The following is a 24063-nucleotide window of genomic DNA, read 5'->3' as shown; positions in this document are numbered from 1 at the left end:
GTTTTACCTTCCCGGTGCTGAAGCTGCTATCGCGGCTGGTGGTGCTAGCACGAGTCTCCATGGCTGTCACTCTCGTACGAAGGATGGCTACTTCCTCTTTCAGGTCTCGAACCCCTGACTCCACAACTTGGGGTATTTATTTGATCTGTTTTTCAACCCGTTCCTGTACGTCGTGCATAATGTCACTCTTTGATTTTCTGTCGAGAGAGCGCACTTCATGTTCTAACTTACTTTGTCCACCCTTAAGTTCATTCAATTCCAGTTTCAGTTCGCTCTTGATTTCGTCCTGTTTGGATGAGAGTTCGCTAAACTTATTGAGGAGAGCCCGAAACTGTTCGCTATCCATTTTACTATTTGTTAGAAATTACTGCTACCAGTCGAACCCGATCCTGACACCAGTTGTGATGAGTTGGCAGGGTAGTAAGATAAATTAACACTAGACTGGTAGCTTCTTTACTAAAATTTATGAACTAACACTAATTATCACTTACATCTCGGTACACAGCCAGGGTTCCCGATAACACACTTCTCTAGATCTCTTTCTTGACGCAATATTTTTTGCCATCCACACTACGACACTTTCTACTGTTCTTTTTTTTCCCCTCTGTTTTTCCGATCACAGAGTCTAAGAGGAAACGGGCGGACCAGATGGTGACGTCGCCAGACTCTCTCAAATTTCAACATGGCAGACACAGTAACCATTACAATAATATTCCTCAACACAAGGAGTTTGTGTTTCTTCAACGTGCAAGCTCCAAAAATGTCTGGTAGTAGAGGACCATACTACACATATATCTTAATATATTGAAATATTCAAGATATCTGGACTAAGTTATGAGTAATTTTCATGCAAATTCAGTTCAAGCAAAGTTAGACAGGCTACCTAGCTAAATCATTTATAGAAAATCCTCCATAAAATATACATACCCTTTCAACACTGAAGACAGAAACCCCAACTATAAAATAAGTTTACAACTAAACAGCTATACTAACCTTTCGAGTCCATCGTTTGAGTGAGGAATGGCCAGACTGAATAAGCTTCGGGTAGAAAAATGTATTGAATCCATACATGGTTGGATACTTTCCCTCCTTGCCTCTCTCAATCAGGAGGTTCATATAGAAGTTTATAACCTGAAAAAAAGAAAAAAAACCTGAGGAAAATTGTTTTTCAAACTATTAAAATATTTAAACCTATTGACAAATGTGTTATGACAAAACTAAGGTCTACCACTTTTCCTTTGGTTCCATTGGCACATCTTTGTCCCATAACAAATTTCTTACACTACAAATACACTGACTGACAGAGCAAATGCAACACCAAGAAGGAGTGGTCAGAACTTTATGCCAATTGCAGGGTAGACTGATGTCACTGAGGTATGCTCATGATGTGAAATGCGCCGCTGTGCTGCGCACGTAGCGAACGATAAATGGGACACGGCGTTGGCGAATGGCCCACTTCGTACCGTGATTTCGCAGCCGACAGTCATTGTAGAACGTGTTGTTGTGTGCCACAGGACACTTGTATAGCTAAGAATGCCAGGCCTCCATCAACGGAGGCATTTCCAGCAGACAGACGACTTTACGAGGGGTATGGTGATCGGGCTGAGAAGGGCAGGTAGGTCGCTTCGTCAAATTGCAGCTGATACCCATAGGGATGTGTCCACGGTGCAGCGCCTGTGGCGAAGATGGTTGGCGCAGGGACATGTGGCACGTGCGAGGGGTCCAGGCGCAGCCCGAGTGACGTCAGCACGCGAGGATCGGCGCATCCGCCGCCAAGCGGTGGCAGCCCCGCACGCCACGTCAACCGCCATTCTTCAGCATGTGCAAGACACCCTGGCTGTTCCAATATCGACCAGAACAATTTCCCGTCGATTGGTTGAAGGAGGCCTGCACTCCCGGCGTCCGCTCAGAAGACTACCATTGACTCCACAGCACAGACGTGCACGCCTGGCATGGTGCCGGGCTAGAGCGACTTGGATGAGGGAATGGCGGAACGTCGTGTTCTCCGATGAGTCACGTTTCTGTTCTGTCAGTGATAGTCACCGCAGACGAGTGTGGCGTCGGCGTGGAGAAAGGTCAAATCCGGCAGTAACTGTGGAGCGCCCTACCGCTAGACAACGCGGCATCATGGTTTGGGGCGCTATTGGGTATGATTCCACGTCACCTCTAGTGCGTATTCAAGGCACGTTAAATGCCCACCGCTACGTGCAGCATGTGCTGCGGCCGGTGGCACTCCCGTACCTTCAGGGGCTGCCCAATGCTCTGTTTCAGCAGGATAATGCCCGCCCACACACTGCTCGCATCTCCCAACAGGCTCTACGAGGTGTACAGATGCTTCCGTGGCCAGCGTACTCTCCGGATCTCTCACCAATCGAACACGTGTGGGATCTCATTGGACGCCGTTCGCAAACTCTGCCCCAGCCTCGTACGGACGACCAACTGTGGCAAATGGTAGACAGAGAATGGAGAACCATCCCTCAGGACACCATCCGCACTCTTATTGACTCTGTACCTCGACGTGTTTCTGCGTGCATCGCCGCTCGCGGTGGTCCTACATCCTACTGAGTCGATGCCGTGCGCATTGTGTAACCCGCATATCGGTTTGAAATAAACATCAATTATTCGTCCGTGCCGTCTCTGTTTTTTCCCCAACTTTCATCCCTTTCGAACCACTCCTTCTTGGTGAATGCATCTGCTCTGTCCGTCAGTGTATGATAGAAAAGGCTCCCAGCTTGAATCCTCTTCCTAATCTCAACATCCAGTCGAGCATTCTCCATTAATTCACTCCCCAGGTATTTGAATGTATTCACTACTTCCAGGAGCTTGTCTGCAAGTCTAAACTGACCTTTCCCTTCTTTCTCCCCTCTGGTCACAACAAGAGTTTTACTCTTTTCTACGCTTATTTTCAATTCACATTCTTCGATCTTCCCATTCACAACATCAAACTGTTCTTGAACCTTATGATGGTTGATTCAAAATTATTACGACTGACATGTAATAGTTGGCATCTCTGTAAAAGGTAAAAATATAGCTACATGCTTATAAAGATCATGTTTTCCTTTGGATATTAGAAAATTCCTCCTTAGCAAATGAGTTTCCTGTGATCATTTTGCAAAATATTAAGTATATATATATATATATATATATATATATTTATATATCATTAGCTGCAGATACTAGCTTGAAGAGCATGGAGTGTTTCAAAGGGGGTGGTACGTAGGCATTGGAGTTTGTACAGAGAGGGGTATTAGTTCACTGAATTTAAATTCTTTTGAAAATTTGGTTTTATTGTTAATTTGTTCATCTTTTACACAAGTTGAGTTGATTCATTGTAGCAGTCTGGAACGTCTGGACTCCGGGATGATTATTGGGCTCGGTCTGGACAGGGAACGCGCCCGTCTTTGATGCAAAGTTCTCGACGTTCTAGAATTACTCAAATGTTTAGGTGCACACGTTGCGGGATTCGATCTAACACAAGAATACCGAGAGGGCAGGCGTGACGAGCACACAAGTCCTCCGTATGGTATTCAACTCGCTTGTATCACTGTTGAATAAATTTATTTTTGCTTCAAATACTGCATTAATTTATTAGAAGTGGGATATGTCAAATGTTAATGAAAGTGACATTTGTATATTTAACTCAAACACCCACAAAGGTTTGTGAAATTGACACTTGAAAAGAAAACAATTGAACTGAGTAACTGATCACAATTTGCACGTAAGCCAAATTGATACTTGGGACAATTATAAACACATTTACAATGTGAAGTTCGCGACGTAAGTCCGTTGATATTGGCAAGACAGTCTGAAAAATTCTATTAGGTCGATAACTTGTATTATCACTGTTCCTAACTGACTGGCTTCGTCATTTTTATGATTTGAACACAACTTTGAACGTAATATTTACGGTTCATGCAAGTTCCGAACGTATTAGCATGTTTGTTATTAATTAAACAAGTTTAATGACACTCGGAGAATATTCTACACTGTCCGTAAATAATTATTGAAATTACGTGCACTCGAAGACTGTTCAACACGGTCTGTGAATAATTATTACGAAAAAGAATCTATAAGTTTAAATGTGGCACTGAAAGATTCTATGTTCTCTCGGAACTTCACGAGATGAAAACACAAGTTCAAATATGACATTAATATTCTACAGTATGTTCCCATAGTTTGTTTTGAAAACACAAGTTCAATTAACACCTGATACACACGATTAGCATATATCCCAGAAGAATTTGGCAACCAAAATCGCAATAAATACTTCGTCATGCACACAGTATTCACAATAAAACGGAGGTATGAAAGTCTGATCATGTGATGAACAAAGACAACAACTCCGCAAGATATACCACTTCACAGATGCCTATTTTGCCGGCACTGGAAGCACACACAGCGTTCGGCGCGTGAAAACTCGAAATATTCTTAAACGAGGGACAGGAAAGGGGTATAAATGATTACTGAGAAATCCGAAAATAATATTCTGAGAATTCAAGCTCTAATGGCATTCCTTGTGAATCCTTTTGAACACTTCACACACTTAGATTTAAAAATCAAGAACAAATTGTAATTTGTGGTCTGTGATTCGTAAAGGTGTAATTATGATGGGTAATTTGTAATTATTACGACTGAATCATAATAGTTGGCATCTCTGCCTTTGGCAATGGGCCGTAGATATCTAAGGCCAACACCTCTCTTGGTCACTCTGGGATGATGGGTCTACGGATTTCTTGCAGCAGACGGTTGTTAGGCTTTATCTTTTGACATATGTCGCAAGTTCTAAAAACCTTGCAACAACCCTGCTCATGTATTCCCAAATTAATTTCTCCTGGATAACGCTGGTGACACTGTACATGTTAGCATATCCGGTAATAGAGTGGCAGTGCCAAATTATTGCAGACCATAATTTAGGTGGGGCATAGATCCTAGTTTTAGTTCGCGCTTGGTCCACATATTTGCAGACGAGTCCACCGTAGTAACTAAATTACTTAGTTGATGAATGCAGGGATATTCATCGTCGTCAGCAGGGATGGATCCTTTAAAGTACCTGATTAGCTCGCAGGTCTTCCTATCCCTCCGTTGCATCTGGGCACGGTAGCGAAGTTTCCACAGAAATTCCTCTCATCATTCAGTACTTCAATGGGCTGGACCTGTATTTCCTCTGTGAGGTTGCTTCTTAAGGACTCTGCAAGCATGTCCTTTAATCTGGGCAGATGCCCAACAGTGATATTAAACTGCTGTATGAATACATACATACTTACTTCGTAAGTAAGTAATTAATTAATTCGTCTTTATTCGTGGCGAAGTTAGGGCTCAAGGCCCTCTCTGACACTTAACCACAATATTTAAAATAATTAACATACATACAGTATAATATTTAAATACAACAAATCTTTTTAAAATAATATAGTACCGGTACTAATAGAAAATATGGACATTGTAATAAAAAAACGATTATAGAATGTACAACAAGACAATCTATATGTACATGATAATAAATATAAAACTAACAATAGTGATAATAAGAGACGAAAACACAGTAAAAACCTATAACTAGCGAATATATTTCTAATTTTTATGAAAATATGCTCATTCACGCACTCATTCACACTAAACACATCGAAAAGTCAGCTAGAAGTATTCAGAAAGTTATTTCGGCAATCCATCATAAACCTCCTACGAAAACGCAAATCCCTAATGGTAGCAGGTAGGGTATTCCACAGCCTTGCGGCAGCGACTACAAAGGAGCGGTTGTAGGTCCTGGAGTGACAGAGATATTGTTAAAATGGAGCCAGATCGAGTATCGTGGTTATGATAGGAGGAGAGGTAATTAAATTTTGAAGAGAGACAATTTAGTACACCTGTGTTTAGAACTCCATGCAGAAGGGATAACATGTGGAGACTGCGACGCTCATGATCACGAAGCGATGACAACTCCCTGTAATAAGGTGAAATGTGAAAACCATATCGCAGCTTAAATATGAATCGAATACAGGTGTTTAAACTCCGTTCAAGCATCTTGTTACTGTCATGAGATATGTCCGTAAGTACAGTGTCGCAGTAGTCTAGAATTGGTAAGATTAGGGATTTTACCAGTTGTATTTTAAGATGTTTTGGAAATATAGTAGAGTAGTGTTTGAAAGGAAAAAGGGATTTCTGCACTTTACGGCATGTATTTGTCACTTGTTCAGTCCAATTTAGTGTCTCAGTCATTATAACGCCTAAGTTTCTTACTGACGTACAATAGGGCCTGGCAATATTATTTAAAATAATTGGGGGTACATGTCTACTTTTTAACAAGTTAAGGTTCCTTTTGGTACCAAATATAATAGCCTGAGTTTTGTTAGGATTTATTAACAAGCTGTTATTTTTCGCATAGTCATTCAGTCATCGTAAGTCAAAATTTACTCTGTCAATGGCTACATCTATGTATTGTGGATATGAGTGATAATAAATCTGAAGATCATCTGCATAGATATGGTACTTGCTATATTCCAATGCGTCCCCTATGTTGTTCACACTAACAAATAAAAGTGGGCCCAAAACCGACCCCTGCGGGACACCTGTTGACTTCTGCCATCCTGAGTACATTGTTCCCATTGATACTCATTACCGACAGTCAGTGAGGTAAGAGCTAAAAAATTTAAGAGATGTCATATTAAAGTTGAGACTACGGAGTTTCAGCAGTAGTAACCCACGGCTGTGTCAAAGGCTCTGCTTAGGTCTAGTAGTGTTGCTACAGTCACATATCGTTGGTCTATTGCTTGTCTGATGTCGTCCGTAACTCGCAGTAATGCTGTTGCGGCACTATGTCCTTTTTTAAAGCCGGATTGAAAAGGGTCAAGGAGGGAATTTTGGGTCAGGTATACAGTGATTTGTGCATGAATCAGACGTTTGAGTGCTTTTGCGAGGGGTGGCAGGATGGACACAGGGCTGTAATCTGATGGAGAATTCAAGGCATTGTTTTTTGGGATAGGTCTTATTTTGCGTCTTTCCAAATGTTAGGGAATACTCCATTGGTCAGGCAGTAGTTGAATATGTGAGTCAGTATTGGTAGTACAGCCCCGATGATGTTTTTAATTAATTTTATCAAGATACCGTCATTATCTGTCGCATCAGAAGTGATAGAGTACAGCACACGTTTCACATCATTTGCGCTAACGGTGTGGAAAGAGAACTGGTCACGCTTGGAACGGCATGCTAAGTTTGTGGGATTAGCCGGTAATGGAACTGGTCCGACTTTAGGCTGAGAAAAGTAATCATTTAAGGTATCTAGAGATATGGTGGGAATGTGCTCTTCTACGGCTTTGCCTATGCCCAAAGATCAACTTCTTCCAGGTCTGATGACATTATAAATGTAAGAGCTTTATGGTCAGTACAAATTGTGACTGGATATCCAAAAATAATCTTTCACCAGTACTGCAATGAATACACTATTGCTAATGACTCCAATTCCATCACGATGTATGCCTTTTTTGAGACCTGATTTTCCTACACATAAAAGAAATGAAGAGTTTGGAGTTAGGATCTGCTGGGTTAATTTGGTACAACACCGCTCCAATTCCAATCGTACTAGCATCACATTCTATATGCAAGGACCATTCAAAATTTGGGTATGACAATTTAACACAATTACTAAGCATCTCCTTGGTGGCTAGGACCAATTGTTCACAATCCTTGGTCCACTTCGATCGATTATTCTTTCATAGCAACTGTTGTAACACAGCTAGAGTTTGTGTAGTTTGGGCAGTGCTGGGAAAAGAATTGACATACACCCAAACATTGTCGGGCCTGCTTAATCCGGACTGGCTTTGGAAAGTTCAAAATACATTCGATTTTAGCTGGATTGGGTCTGATGCCATCTCCACTAATTAAATGACCAAGGAACAGAACTTCTGTTTTTTTAAAACAGGCTCTTCTTCACATTTATCTTGAAATTCTTGGCCTCCAGTTCTCGCAATACCTTATGGACATCATCTAGATGTTGCTCCAATGTTTCAGATGCCATCAAGATGTCATCAACATAAATGGTAGTAATAGCTAGTGAAAACATCATCAGATAGCTGGTTCTCTAAAGCCCTTATTAATATGGCTCAAGAATTCTATATTCCAAATGGAAGTACATTGAAGGCATACGCGATATTATCGAAAATGAAACCTGTAAACACTTTACTCTCACATACCTGCCAACTTTTAAAAATCAAAAATAGGAAGATTTTTAATTCTTGGATTTCCTCACATATATTCCACCACTGTCTAGGTGAAAAAAGGTCAGGATAAAAGGCATACATATCTACAGTTACAATGCGAATTGACCATTAAATTTAAAATCTTAAACTAACATAAAAATGGTTAAAGGTAATGTACCTAATCATTCTCATTTATGACACTCACATAGGAATAATAATATTTATGTCACAACGACACACGTAACAAAATGCATAATACCGCATTCTTGCCTAATTAACGCACATTTTTGACAAAAAGTACAGGCGAAAACTTCAAAGAATTCAGATATTTGTAAATTATTTACAATTCATATACATTTAAAAGATACAATAAACACAACTGGTTCAACTCATCTGCAGTTATTGTCATTTGGCGAAAAATTCCGGCGCGAGATTTTTTCTGAAAAGTCAAATACGGTACATCAGGTAAGTTAGACACGTGGGTTTGAAGTACCGACACTGGAAAATATTCTTCCCATTACGGGCTGACAGTACGACCTGAAGTGAAATAAACATGAACTAATAAAAGTACAACTCACGTAATAACAATGACATAAAGGCAAAAAAGTAAACTGTCCAACTCGAGAAGGGCCGGGCATCGTATCCAATCTTTTTCTTGAATACGAACGTGGATCACTCGTGGAAATTTTGCTTTAGGCATTGTTTTTGGTTTTAGTACAATGTAAGGTGCAAGCTTTCTGCCATCAGCTGTTACAGCAAGCAATGCAGTACATCGTTGTTTTATGCTTCCGGTAGCACGTACGATAGCCGGCCCCGTGGTGTAGGGGTAGCGTGCCTGCCTCTTACCCGGAGGTCCCGGGTTCGATTCCCGGCCAGATTAGGGATTTTTACCTGGACCTGAGGACTGCTTCGAGGTCCACTCAGCCTACGTGATTAGAATTGAGGAGCTATCTGATGGTGAGATAGCGGCCCCAGTCTAGAAAGCCAAGAATAACGGCCAAGAGGATTTGTTGTGCTGACCACATGACACCTCGTAATCTGCAGGCCTTTGGGCTGAGCAGCGGTCGCTTGGTAGGCCAAAGCCCTTCAAGGGCTGTAGTGCCATGGGGTTTGGTTTGGTTTGGTTTTAGCACGTACGATAACACTGTATGTTCCTTTCATATCGATTGCTCGATTTTGTGGCATATGGAAACTGACTGGCGTCTGACCTGCAGTCCCTATAAGGGAGATCAAATATTCCTTCACTTTACGCTTCTCAATCACAAAGCGATGAAAATGGTTGAAATCATTCATAATTTTTTGCATAATGTTGTTCTTCATCGAAGAGAAAGTCTATTTCTCTTCATAAAATTAATCAAGCTTCGGCTAACCATCCAATCCGAGACACTGATTCCATGTGCAGCGGCTATTTCTCATTCTTTAAAAAACAGCACTTCGTGAGAAACGGCATAAGTAACAAATATATTTAAGCAGATTCTCCTCTACTTACGGAAACTTGCCGCTTTTTGGTCCGTAAAATGCTTTGCGAGACTTGTTGGCTGCTTGAAGTGCACTTCTGTTACCACCGCAGCGCACGTTTCGACATAATTGATCACCGCGAGTTTGTATGATGCAGTATTACTCGAATACTGTGGACTGACAAATGATTTTGGGATCACACAATGTCCCGTTCCCGAAACACTTTTAAAACTAATGCAATGGGATTTCCTGCCGGCTAATAACAGCACGTTGCCCTATATTTGGAATGCCCGCTTTTGCAACAGGAAGCCTGCTACTTGAGTAGTTGACATCTTTATTCCGAAACGTGTCCGAAACTGCGTGTTGGAAGTTCGGAGTTTTGGGTGCGTCAAATACGTGAACATTTCTTTTTCTCCACTTTGGACCCAAAAATATTGGGATCTGTAAATTATGCAAGGGCGTTAATTACACAAGAAAATACGGAAGTATCCGTTATCAGACGGTAAAAGGAACGGAAATTTATAGGTCTCTGAAACTTGGAGATAACGTTTGTTATATTTTTTGGCCATAACGAGAAAAGAAAATACCAGAAACTGTCACCGACACAACCCCCTTAAAAATACTCAACTCATTAAAATGATGCACTTAAACATGCGAAACTACCACATACAAAACAATTCAATATGTCCCATACATTATTAACATACGACTTTGACAGAGGGAGAAAGGATAGAAATGCAAGGGAAAAAAACACGTGACCTACAACTCCGACTAAACTACGCACAGAAACGATGTTAACAGCGCACGAACAACACAATAACAAACTCATTCTTTCATCCCGATTAACTGAGTCGTTAGCGCGCTAGCCCTCTTGCTTGCAGGACGATTGCCACCCAGAATCCCCATTTGTATAAAACGCACACGCTGTTGTAGTGAGTGGGAAACATGATACACGAAGGCGACGGACGAAACACTCACGAAACAAAGCATAAAATAAATACGCTTGAAAATGAGGTTTCGTAAATTACACAACCACATAAGAATTCATCCTTTATCCCAGGGGAAGTGTATTGGCCGTACTAGAGGTTATATTGGTCAAAAATAGGAAGTAAAAATAAATCGGAAAATCGGAAGACGAATTAAAACCGGAAAGTTTCTGGGTAAATTGGGAAGGTTGGCAGGTATGCTCTCATCATCCAACACAATGTGAAAATAAGAGGAAGTCATATCTAAGAGAGTGAAGTATTTCTTTTGTAGAATTTTCGGATGATGTCTTTAAGTAAAGGAGGGTGGTCGTACTGCGTGATCAATGTCTCATTTAAAGTTCGAGCGTCTAAGCATGTTCGCAAACTGCTGTTAGGTTTTCGAACTATAACCAAAGGGTTCACATAGGGTGTGACGCATTTTGATATTATTCCATCTTGTTCCACCTGTTTGATGAGTGCTCTTGCCTCTGCTCTGTACTTTTCTGGTATGGGATAGGGTCGTTTCCTGTATGTGGGGATATCCTTAACATCCGGATGGTATCTAAAATCTTGGATCTCTCTGGGTTTATCATAGAATACATCTGTATAAGTTCTGAAGATTTCCTCGACTGGGTATGCAACGTCCTTGTTAGCCGCTGGGTGTTCAATCACACTGACTATGGATGTGATGTAGTCTGAACCCTCGTCGTACATCTCTTCTATAATGGGCACATCTTCAATGGGTCCCATTTCATTGGGATCACCCTCTTCATTTTCAATTGGTGCAGCGTAGCTATTCCCACCATCAAGGTCTTCCTATGGGGTATCTATCTCTTGTATTCGACCATCATCTCCTTCAATCAGCTGTAATTCTACAGGGTCAATATTGTAAAATGTAATGACGTTTGCAGTGTAATCAATCACTCCATGTTTAATAAGGAAATCAGAACCAAGGATAATATTAAATTTAATCTGCGAAAGCACTAAAAATATACTCGAATTGAACATTTCCCCATGATGAATTTCACAAAAGTCTGCAACTTACATTTAATGCATTTATCAGGCACAATTCCTTTAATCCCAAGTTGGACAACAGGCAGCAAAAGTACATCATCTCTTTTCTTTATGGATTCCAATAATCTAGTTGAAATGAGAGAGGCTTGAGCTCCTGAATCTACTAATGACATAATTATGTGTAACCAATCCTAATGGCAATTACTGGTAAGCTATGCTGGACTCTTGGGGGTTATTGTGTCCTCGTGGAGTAGTTCCAAGTCCTCTAAGTGCCAATAATATACTTGGGTCACGCAGAGCGGCTCTCCCTTCATCCTGTTTTCAGGCAATCTTCCTAAGGGAAAATTTGAGGGTTTTTTTGGCACCTGTTGTGTCTGAATTCGGGGCAGGTGTTTCGTTTCTTTTTCGATAAGACTCCTGATACTCTAATGAGGTGACTTCTACTTGATCATCTCTCTTGCGCTGTTCTTTCATCTAATCTTGAGTATCTCACCATCGTCTATTCAATTCTTCCCAATAGAAAACTGTCCTCTTCTTGCTGGGCCTCAGTTGGATTCTTCCATGTTGATCTATTTTGGTATGGCACTTTCTCTTGATGTGGTCGCCCTTCATACCCTCAATATCGGATAGGTGTGGTTCGTTGTACATTCTGTTCCTTTGGTATTTCCGGAACTGGGTGTCCTTGTGTCACAATGGCGACAGGACTGGTAGTCTCCTCTTTAGTTTTGGGCCCTCTGGGTAAAGACTGAGCAAGGGCGGTGTCCAACCTATGAAGCATCCCGTCCAATTGTTCTAAAGATTGTACATTAGCAGATACCAAAATCTCCTGGACTTGGGCTGGGAATTGTAATGTGATCGCTTGGATCAGCTCTTGAAAAGTTAGAAACTTCATGATGTTCTGTATTGAACTGGGAGTACAGTAAATTGAAAATGTTAAGGATCCACCTTTTCAATACAATGACAATTTATTGATGCGAGTTAGATCACACGTAGTTTTATACAAGACTGGTACTAGTTTCGACGCTCACTGCACGTCATCAGCCAATGATCAATTGAGCATATCACAACTAATCAAGAAAACAATATAAAACACATGTCAGCACCTACAATGACAAATGTTAAATTGTAACAAGTTAAAATTGTGGTACAGGATGATGAGAGTATGTTGCATCTGACCTTAAAGAAAAAATTCTATATCTGAGAAGGTAACTCAGTTAAGTCTTGATGCACACAAAAATAGTTCAGCTTGAGGCGTATAGATCATAAGGTGTATCTTTAGCCTTGTTAAAAAGAAACTGTAAAACATGTGTTATCCGTGGGAAGAATAAAGCTTGTTCTCTTAGTCTGTGGTACTAAACAGGCTTAACTCAGGTGGTTCCGAAGCAAACAATGTGGTCATGTGAAGATCTTAATTTGAACCAATGTTATGATTCCCAGTTCGATTTAGAATCGTGGAGACCTTGAGCAGCGTGTTGGCGCAGTTGTTGAAAAGAGTGGAGCTGGGCTACTGAAGAGTGCAATAAGGATCAACTCTGTTCAGGCAATGGTGGGCGCAAGAATTGAAATTTCTTAAGCTGCCCAATAAAGTAATCCGAATAACGGGACGTATTAATGGAAGTATTATATTTCTTAGCGTACAACTGCAATTGAATTAGATGTTGCATCCCCGAATTCCAGAAGCGCTTAAGTAGAGCCTCTTTAAACTCTGAATAGGTGTTAAAATTTGAAAACGGAATACCACAATAGGGCGCGTCCCTCTATGAGTTTAGAGACAACATGGAGCTGCTGATCAGGACCGATCTTGTTCTGCTGAAAATATTCCTCTGTGTAGAGCAGAAATTCCCTAGCGGTGTATTCCTCCTTCCCTGATAATTTAGCACGCTTTTCATCTGCCATTCAGATGACAGTAGTGATATTCGTGTTTTCGTTAGTCCCCAGTAAACTTGATGAAAATAAGGGAGCACCTCTTAATTCTAAATTAGAGACTTTACTACCAAGAGTTTCTATCTGTCCTTGCAGTTCTGTTTTCACATCTTCTACCTGTTGTTTAATAGTGCTTTCTACCACCTTGACTTCTTCCCGAATGTCCTGTTTTAGCTCGGATACATCTTGGCATATATGTGTGATCTGAGCATGCGTAGTATCTAATTGGAATAAAAACTTTTATCAAACTCTCCCCGTCTACTCTCTACAAGACTGAACTCGTAACTTACTCTTTGAATGTTAGTTTTAAATGAGTCTCTGAGATTCTCCTGAATGGAGGCTATCTTAACCTGGACTAAGGATAACTGTGACTGCAACTCTTGAAATACAGTTTTTAAGGTTTCTACCTCTTTAGTAATTTGCTGAGAGTATTGGAAGAACAGCTTGGATGTCGTCTTTGAGAAGGGCTACAACTTGGGTTTTAATAACTTCTTTCATGACCTCCATGTTATTTTTCAGTTGGACATTCATTTGGGCAATTTTTGCATCTACCCTAGTGTTGGACTCTTAATTTTGGCTCAACGTGAGTGCTAGCCTGAGTAAGCCTTTTTCTAAGGTAGTATTTGTTTCCACAAATTTTTGTCAACTTCAGCATTAATCTAAACTACAGACTCCTTAAGTTGGCGTTCAAGTTTAGAACAAGACCCATTAAGGCGGTGTTTAAAATCAGAACTGGACTCATTAAGTCTGTGTTCATCATTAGAACTAGACTCATTAAGTTGTTCTGGTCTAGTGCTGGTCTCATTAAATCGGCATTCAAGATTAGTATTAGCCTCAACAATCCTATGTTCTACGTTTTCATCTGCCATTTTCATATTGAGCCTGAGCACTTCGATCGCTGTCATTAACTCCTCCATTTTACTGAAATAAATAATGCTAATACCAAGTACAGAAATAATGATGTGTGAAACACTTCACAATATTAACGATATTTTTCCGAACTTGAAATCAAAAAGTTCTTAAGTCTTAGTGCCAATGAGTTAAATTAAATTATTTACATCAAGTCTTTCAAAGTTAATTTAAATCACTTCTTTTAAGTTGAACTGTTTATACTTGTGGCATTATATTTTACACTTATATTTCAATTGAGTTGGTGAACACTATAACTTGTATTGTTTCAACACTTCTACTCTAATTGAATACGGCCATCTTAGCTGGGGCTGTATGTTAATCTATCACATTACAACTGCAATGGAATCAAGCACCTTAAGCTTTGGGCGCCATGTTGAAACCACCTCAATGTACCAGGAAAAAAATGTCTTTAGCTGCAGATACTAGCTTGAAGAGCATGGGGTGTATCTAAGGGGGTGGTACGTAAGCACTGGAGTTTGTACAGAGAAGGGTGTTAGTTCAATGAATTTATATTCTTTTCAAAATCTGGTTTTATTGTTCATATGTTCACCTTTTACACGAGTTGAGTTGATTAGTTGCAGCAGGCTGGAACCTCCAGACTCCAGGAAGATTATTGGGCTCGGTCTGAACAGGGACCACGCTCATTCTTGATGCAAAGTTCTCGAAGTACTAGAATTTCATGAATTTCTAGGTGCACTTATAGTAATGAATTTCATTGTGTTCCGTATTGAAGTGGGATTCTAATGATTCTAGAAACTTCCATACAGTGCTTCCAACATCTAACTTGGCTAATTTCTTCTTCAGGTTTAAAATGAAGTGGGAATTTCATCTCTAGTCATATCATGATGTTACATTCCAAATTAAATTTCCCAGGAACTACCTAACTCAAGTGAATGTCACCCATAAAGACAGCATAAAACAGCACAAATTCACTTAACCCGGATGTACACAGGCTTGATAACAAAAAACGAACTTATGGAATTTTAAGAATTTTATATTACAGCTTCAGTTGTAACAATTTTAACTTATCTCATGTATCATTTTAGTAATGTATTTTATAATGTGTTTTAGATGTTTTAGGCATATGTATATAATTGTTTAATTTGCACTTAAGGCTGATGATGGCACACAGATGCCGAAACGAGTACCATTTGACATGTGATTGAATCACAATTTTTTAAAAATTGTATTGAATAGGTGGACCTTGACCTTGAAAGAATTTTAATTTACTGTTTCTAGGTGCACACGTTGCAGAGTACGATGTCGCACAAGAATACTGAGAGGCGAGGCGTGACGAGCACACAAGTCCCTCGTATGGTATTCAACTCACTTGTATCACTGTTGAATAAATTAATTTTTGCTTTAAATACTGCATTAATTCATTAGAAGTGAGATACGTCAAATGTTAATGAAACTGACATTTGAATATTTAACTCAAACACCTTCTTGAATCACAAAGGTTCATGAAATGGGACACTTTAAAAGAAAACAATTGAACTTGTGACTTCCCCTCTCGGAGAACAATCATCAAATGGGAAATGCAACCAAGCAAGTAAAGGGCGCCAATCTTTAAGTTGAGGACTTAAAGATAAAATTTATAATCAAGCTTGGACAGACTCTTATCACAGGGGTGAGGTGATAGTACACTAATCATTAAGTAGGAGAATTAGAAATCAAAAGGCTAATTAAGGCAAATTGATTAAAGTAAACTAGAAAAATACTATTTATTATATTTAATATAAATGACGACGGTTTAACGAGAACTGAATTTAAAATAGAAAATGAATTTAAGAAAAAATTGAATGACTCTACTTCGCGAAAACTTGCAATATCTTTAACTCGCTTGCTCACCATGTCGTCTTGTTCTGCTGGTCCTTGGAAAGCTTCCCTCCTTGTAGCGGGAACATCACCGGCCTTCTTTGATATCTCTTCATCTGCAGTTCAGTACCATTCCTGCCTTGCAAATTGCACCCACCACTAATTGGAAGATGACTTCAAAACTAACACTCCCTATTATGCTTTATCCCATAGATTGGAGATAAGCCCTAAGTCATAGTTAGAAGAACCACCTTGGGTTATATGGAGAGGATACTCAATTAAGAATCCTTCCAACTTTACTGAAAATGTTCTCTGAAGTTTCATTTCTATCTAGATTAAAACTATCTATTGACTTAGACTGGTTCAAACCGGTCTTGCAGCCGTGCTGTACGTACTTCCTCATGAGAGTGGCTATACACACCTCATTCAGAATTTCTAAGTATCGAGACGCAGAATCAAGTAGAAAATCAAGTAGAAGCCTCGTAGAAGATCGTAGAATAATGTAGAGAGACTCGCAGAAGCGAATAAGACGTTGTAGAGAGACCTTAAGAAAGAAGCCACGAGCTCCAACACGCCCTCTTATAACTTTCTCTCGCGCTAATTACAGGCCGCTACACGTGGTCCAATCAGATGACACTTCTCTCCCCACTCTAGATTTTAGAGTAGATGGGTCCCACACAAGATATCAACTGTTCTTCTATTCGTCCTTTCAATCAGTATCCATGGCAACATGACGCTCCTTTGAAAATATAGGCGTTGATCAGTTCGAATAATTCTGGTCGAAATACGGTAGCTTACGTTAGGACGCGTGAACACGTGCTCGCTTTTCTCAGAACTTGGTGTTTAAATTTGTCCGTCCTTCCTTCCTCCTCGGTGATGTGGCAAGATAGAGGAAATTTACTGCAAGTTAATTTTAACCGACTGTCGCAAGAATCTAAGTGAATATTAGGATATTCAGCCCTCGTTTACAAGTCGTAGTTACAAAGTAATGAAATGATAGTGAGCAAATGATTAAACATGAATTATAATACAATTACATACCAAATAAATATCATGACGTTAAATTCCTGAATTAATTACACATAATAAAATTAACATAATTACACTGTAACGTCTGGAACGTTACATACGCCCCCATGAGTTCTTAACAAATATCACATGAGTTGAGAACTCACACACTTACTCCCACATTGACTTGAAATACCTCTATTACCTGCCCATAACGAGCGACAGTATTTTCATACAATTAATTATATCTCACTCTTTCCATATCTCTCTTAGACTTCTTACCATTGTGACTGTCTGTTATTTCAGTTCATCTTGAGGTTTAGATACCAAATTATGCCCATCATGAGCAACTTTTCACTTTTGTAAGAAAAAACAAGATTATTCTAGAGAATATAACATAATATATACAATTCAGATTACAAACTCTGCCGAGTGTCTATCTGTCCTTTGACTCCCCATCTCTCCGACATTCTTTGCTAGATAGCAGTAACACGTTCTCTTCCAATATTTTACATTAAAAAATGGAAAACATATGATACAAACAATTTACACTTTTATCACTCTTTCGAATGTTTCAGCCTTATCTTGAAGCATGATGTAATACACTTCACACAAATACACACGTGATTTAAGCTCACGGTAAAACTATTGCAAGTTAGAAATGCACATACGGGAAAATTAATTATTTGCCGTCGTCAGCTTTAATTAGCCTTCTGTAACATCTCAGAAAACAAATATATAAAATTTCATGGCCTCACATACGGAAAACAGATGATCTATCGTTAATGAACGAGCGTAAATCTACCGCTACACACAAAACATCTCCCTTGTTTACAAACACAACTAGGAAATACCACCACGATTGAGACGTAAACACATACCGCTCGTAGTCTGACATAACAAGTAGCAACTTCCCCGAGTTACTGACCTATATCTCACAATCCGGTTCAGCCACCTCACACGACAGGTATCTCCTTAAACTACTAATGTTGTACGAACCATTCATTACGCTCTCGCCATCCGCTAACTTGTAAGCACAGGGTTCTAGTTTTCTATGTACTTTATACGGGCCTTGATATAAAAGAAAAAATTTCTTTGTTACCTTATCCTCACTATTTGACAACATAGGAACTCTCACCAAAACCATATCACCTACCTCAAAGTTATCCAGTACCTTACGTTTCTGTTGCCTTTTACGTTTATCTCCAGATTTAATCAGGTTCTCCCGTGCCAGTCGGACGTAAAATTCAGCATTACGAGGGGGTTCCTCAGGCAAACCTAACACTCTCACTAGTTCATTCTGAGGCTTACAACCAAAATGAACTTGTGACGGCGTCAATCTCGTGCTTTCATGTTGAACAGCATTGAGCCATGTCTCTATGCGGGATAAATGAGCCACCCAGGCTGTATGCTTATCGAACACTAAGCATCTAAACATGCGAGATAACTCTTTCATAACGCGCTCACACATATTGCCCTGAGGGTATCTAATAGATGAATGAACCTGTGTAATACCTAGCTCTCTAATTATGGACTTCCATTTTCTCAAAATAAATCGCGGTCCACTGTCTGATAATATGCTAAGAGGAGTACCTAATTCAGGTATATACTTCCCTTTGATTATACGACTACAAGATTTTCCAGTGGCTTTTCTCATACCGTATAATCTGACCAATTTCGAGAAGGCATCAATAATGACTAAAATATATTGGAAGCCGAACTGTCCCTTTACCACAGGTCCAAATAAATCAGTACACACCAAGTCACCAGGTCTTTCTGAGATTACTGCCTGACGAGGTCCTTCTAAATAGCGGTTAGGAACTTTGCTACGCTGACACAGATCGCAAGTGGAAAGAATTTTTCTTATATCTCTTCCCATCTTGTCCCATATAAAATTCTGTCGGATCTCATACAGAACTTTATTAGCTCCAAAATGTCCTAATTCCTTGTGGATAAACCAAATCAATTCCACACGTAGCGCTTTGGGTACACAAATCCCCCAGAGATCCTCGCCACATTTCCTGGCTAGAAACCCGTTAACCAGTTTGTACATGTGCCTACCATGCGACACCGTGATCTGCTCTCCTCCCTGAAGTACAGACAAAGGTTCCCGACATTCTTCGTCTACCGACTGTTCAACCAATAGGTTACGTAGTCTATTTAGAGCAGTTTCATTTTCCTTAGACAGACATGTACATATAATAATGCCCTCACGTGGCTCTAGAAGGCTACCTTCTTCGCACAACTTCGGATCACGTGACAATAAATCAGCAAGGACATTATTCTTTCCCTTAATGTGAGTTACCTTAAACTCATACTCTTGTAGGGCGAGTATCCATCTACTAACTCTGTTAGATGATAATTTACACTTGGATACAAAAGAAAGAGCATGATGATCCGTCCTAATTTCAAATTCGGTACCTAAAACATACATCCTAAATTTACTGAGGGAGTATACGATAGCTAGGAATTCAAGTTCCGTTATAGTATAACGCTTTTCAGCAGCACTTAAACCTCTGGAAGCTAAAGACACAATCCCTAAATTACCATCATCATCTACTTGACATAGAGCACCAGCGATACCACAGTGAGACGCGTCCGTCAGCAACACATACTTCCTATCGGGCATAGGGTATCTCAAAACAACTGCCTGCCTGAATCCTTCTTTTAATTTTAGGAAAGCTCTATCATGATCTTGTGTCCATTCCCACTTACTGCCAGCTTTCAATAGTTCTCTAAATGGCTCTAGTAAGTTACCAAATCTCACTACAAATCGTCTGAAAAAATTACATACACCAATATACGATCTGAGCTCCTTAATATTTCTAGGTGTCGTAGTATTCAATATTTTTTCAATTCTTGTGCTCTCAGGCGTCACTCCCATTGCCGATACACGGTGCCCCAAAAAAGTCACCTCTCGTCTACTGAAAACACATTTGTCAAGTTTCAGAGTAAAACCAGCATACTCTAATTTAGAAAAAACCCTCTCCAAGTGGTCCAAGTGCTCTTCAAAGGTACTAGATCCTATAACCAAATCATCGATATAAATAGTAGCATAATCTCCAGTATCATCTCCCAAGGCAATACTAAGTGCGCGAATAAGAGCTGCCGAACTCGTACGGGTCCCAAAAGGAACACGCCTAAATTGGTACAAACTATGCTTATAGCTGAAAGCAGTAAGAGGCCTATCTTCTGATCTTAAAGGTATCTGCCAAAAACTACTCCTGAGATCTAACGTAGAAAACCAACTCTTACCCTGAAAATTCTGTATCAACTCTTCAATGGTTTGTGATCTCAACTGATCAGCACCAATACGTCGGTTCATCTCCCTGCCATCAATACACAAACGTATTGATCCATCAGACTTAGGCACAACAATTAAGGGATTAACATATTGACTGTTTGATAATTCAATCACATCGTCTGCTAACATAGCTTGAATTTGATCCTCTACGGCTTTTGCATATTTGTGTGGTATCGGATATCGCGGTCCGCTGAATGGAGTCTTATCCAGCACAGAAAAAGAATGTTCATACAGATGGGTAACACCAGGTTTCTCGGAGAAAATCTCCACGTGTTCACATAACACTTCAAATAACTTGTCCTTCTGGACTTCATTCAACTCATTTCTACTTACGGCTTCTTTCAAGCCACATATTTTATCCTCATGAATCCACAACTGACACAACTTCAGGCCCTCACTAGCCTCTTCATTTACTTTAGAAACCTCTTTCATTCTCCACACTGTACTAACTTCCGTTTTCCTCTGAATTTCCTCCTCAAACTTGACCTTAATATCCTCATTATTCCACCTCAAATTTAGCACTAGATCATTGTAATTTAACTGAGCCAATTTTAACGTTAACCAGTCAGATCCCAAGATAAGATCAAATATTAAATGCGGAATTACCAAACATATCTGAACGCTAATAAAATTATTAATACAGATCGGGACAGCTACTTGTTTACAAATTTGCTTAGACCTCTTTCCAACAGCCGTAATGATGAAAGTAGACTTAACAGGCATTTCCTCCAACTGAATACCCTGTTTCACTAATGACTCATACCACTGAGAACTAATACATGATATTTGGCTACCAGAATCAATCAAAACTTTAACCCACGCCCCCCAAACTTTCAATTTAACCACGGGATTGACTACTTTATTACTTGAATCTCCATTATTCTGCTCGGGTTCATACAACAAATCGTCTCTAACATCGAGGTCATATGGTAACACTTTCATGGCAAAACACTTCGCTACCTTCTTACTAGGCTGGAATTCTGACCTAACATTACAGCCTCTAGTTAGTTTAAAGGTTCCCTTTGTGTATTGACGTTGGACTCATTAGTACATTGCTCTGGCCTCCGTTGGGAATTTCCTGTCCTATATTCAGATGCTCCTCTCCTGCTGTTCTGCTGAGGTCTGAACTGATTGCGAGCTTCGTGATTCTGTGTACTACCGTTATGTCTCATTCCGTTGTGATGACTAAAGTTCTGAATATTCTCCGTTCTACTTCTAAGGTTACCTAACGCATCAAAACTGCCTAGTAGGTTCTCCATCTCCTGTATAGTTCCAACTTTTTGCATACAGGCCGCTTCTCTCACCCTGTCCGGAAAATGTCTCAAAAGTAGTCTTACTACATCAGACCCTTCGGTTATACCATCTAAGTTCTGACAAATCATGACATGTGCCAGGAAGTACTCGGTCATAGTAACTCCCTCATGCTGTTTGTACCTCCCAAATACCACCCTTTCTCTCTCCCTAGCTTGTATCGCTTCATTCCAGAATTTCTCTCTAAATTTATTTCTGAATTCTTTCAGGTTCGTCATCGTCCGCCTATATACCATGAACCAAGATCGAGTTTCTCCTACAAAAGCATGGTCAATATTTTCCATAACGTCTTCCCAGTCCATAGACCCTTCCTCTAGACGCTTTTCAAACCGTTTCTCTATCATCTTAAGGAAATCTAGCGGGTTCGTTTGTTTCCCATTAAATTTAGGTAGTTCAATTTCCCTAATGTAGCTATTTCCTAGAAATTGCCTTCCCGTGAAAACCTGTTTATCCTTTGCCACCTGTTTTAACTGATTTTCTGCTTTCTCCATCCGGCATTCTACATCTTTGTCTCTCCTATCAATTTCTCTCTCCAAATTAACCTGCTTCTCTTTCAATGTCCTAATTTCAATCTTATTTTCTTCAGCTATCGCAAACCTTTCTTCACTTGCCCGGGTCTCATCTTCTATTCTAAGCTTTACCGTGTCAATCTCTTGTTGGACGTGGTCTTTACATATCCGTATTTCCCCTCTTTGAGTCTCAACTCTCTTATCAATACTAGTGACCTGCCTCATTACTTCCTCCCTAGTAGAGTTGTTTTCCTTCCCCATTAATTCCAAGAATTCACTTCTCTGTTCCGCAAACTTTTCTTCTACCTCTTTCCCTTGTCGTACATATTCGCTTTTCTGGTCCTCTAATCGCTTATTAAAATGTTCATTTTTTACCACCAGATCGCGTAACTGCCTACTGTGTTCGTCCATTCTCCGATTCGCTTCCTCCTTATTTTCTCTCATCTCCCTGCTTAATTCAGCTTTAGTTTGCTCTAACTGTTCTTTAAGTTCATATTTAATATTCTCAATTTTAGTGTTAGTTTGTTCTAATTCACTTTTAAGCTCATTTTTACTGTCCTCTATCTTACTTAACATTAACTGCATCATTCCCATTAACTGATCATTATTATTACTTTCATTGTTAGTGTTTACTTCCGCTTCGCCCCCCATCCTACTATCATCTGACTCCATACTGACTTCTTTCTGCTTGCCTTCACTCTCCATACTAGTTACACTTCTATCTTCAATTTCCTCTACTAGACTACACAACTCTTCCTCTGAACTCAATACGTTATTGCCTTTTATCGCCCGTCCACTGCGCAACATCCTCTCCTCTTTCGTCTGATCAGCCATGATCCTTCCCACAATCAAACACTCTTAATGAAACGTGGATATCCAAATTTTGCCCATAATACGAATTCTGATATCGTTACTGTCATTAACTGCTCCGTACTTAATGATTTTCTCGCCACACGTTGGAGCGGCATTTATGTGACTTCCCCTCTCGGAGAACAATCATCAAATGGGAAATGCAACCAAGCAAGTAAAGGGCGCCAATCTTTAAGTTGAGGACTTAAAGATAAAATTTATAATCAAGCTTGGACAGACTCTTATCACAGGGGTGAGGTGATAGTACACTAATCATTAAGTAGGAGAATTAGAAATCAAAAGGCTAATTAAGGCAAATTGATTAAAGTAAACTAGAAAAATACTATTTATTATATTTAATATAAATGACGACGGTTTAACGAGAACTGAATTTAAAATAGAAAATGAATTTAAGAAAAAATTGAATGACTCTACTTCGCGAAAACTTGCAATATCTTTAACTCGCTTGCTCACCATGTCGTCTTGTTCTGCTGGTCCTTGGAAAGCTTCCCTCCTTGTAGCGGGAACATCACCGGCCTTCTTTGATATCTCTTCATCTGCAGTTCAGTACCATTCCTGCCTTGCAAATTGCACCCACCACTAATTGGAAGATGACTTCAAAACTAACACTCCCTATTATGCTTTATCCCATAGATTGGAGATAAGCCCTAAGTCATAGTTAGAAGAACCACCTTGGGTTATATGGAGAGGATACTCAATTAAGAATCCTTCCAACTTTACTGAAAATGTTCTCTGAAGTTTCATTTCTATCTAGATTAAAACTATCTATTGACTTAGAC

General features: G+C 39.8%; 1 protein-coding gene across 7 annotated transcripts in view; it reads right to left on the bottom strand.

Annotated features, from left to right (window-relative positions):
- The window catches only part of LOC136858074 (sentrin-specific protease 1), a 322570-nt gene that overhangs the window by 101084 nt on the left and 197423 nt on the right, over positions 1 to 24063 (bottom strand). For all 7 annotated transcript variants that reach the window (XM_067137329.2, XM_067137330.2, XM_068225408.1 and 4 more), the window contains one exon: positions 994 to 1131. In XM_067137329.2, the coding sequence (XP_066993430.1) occupies positions 994 to 1131 (138 nt within the window). The remainder of the gene's footprint in view (positions 1 to 993; positions 1132 to 24063) is intronic.

Source organism: Anabrus simplex, chromosome 1 (genome assembly GCF_040414725.1).
Source record: "Anabrus simplex isolate iqAnaSimp1 chromosome 1, ASM4041472v1, whole genome shotgun sequence".
Lineage (NCBI taxonomy): Eukaryota > Metazoa > Arthropoda > Insecta > Orthoptera > Tettigoniidae > Anabrus > Anabrus simplex.
Note: the sequence above shows the minus strand (reverse complement) of the source record. Positions and strands in the feature narration are given on the sequence as shown.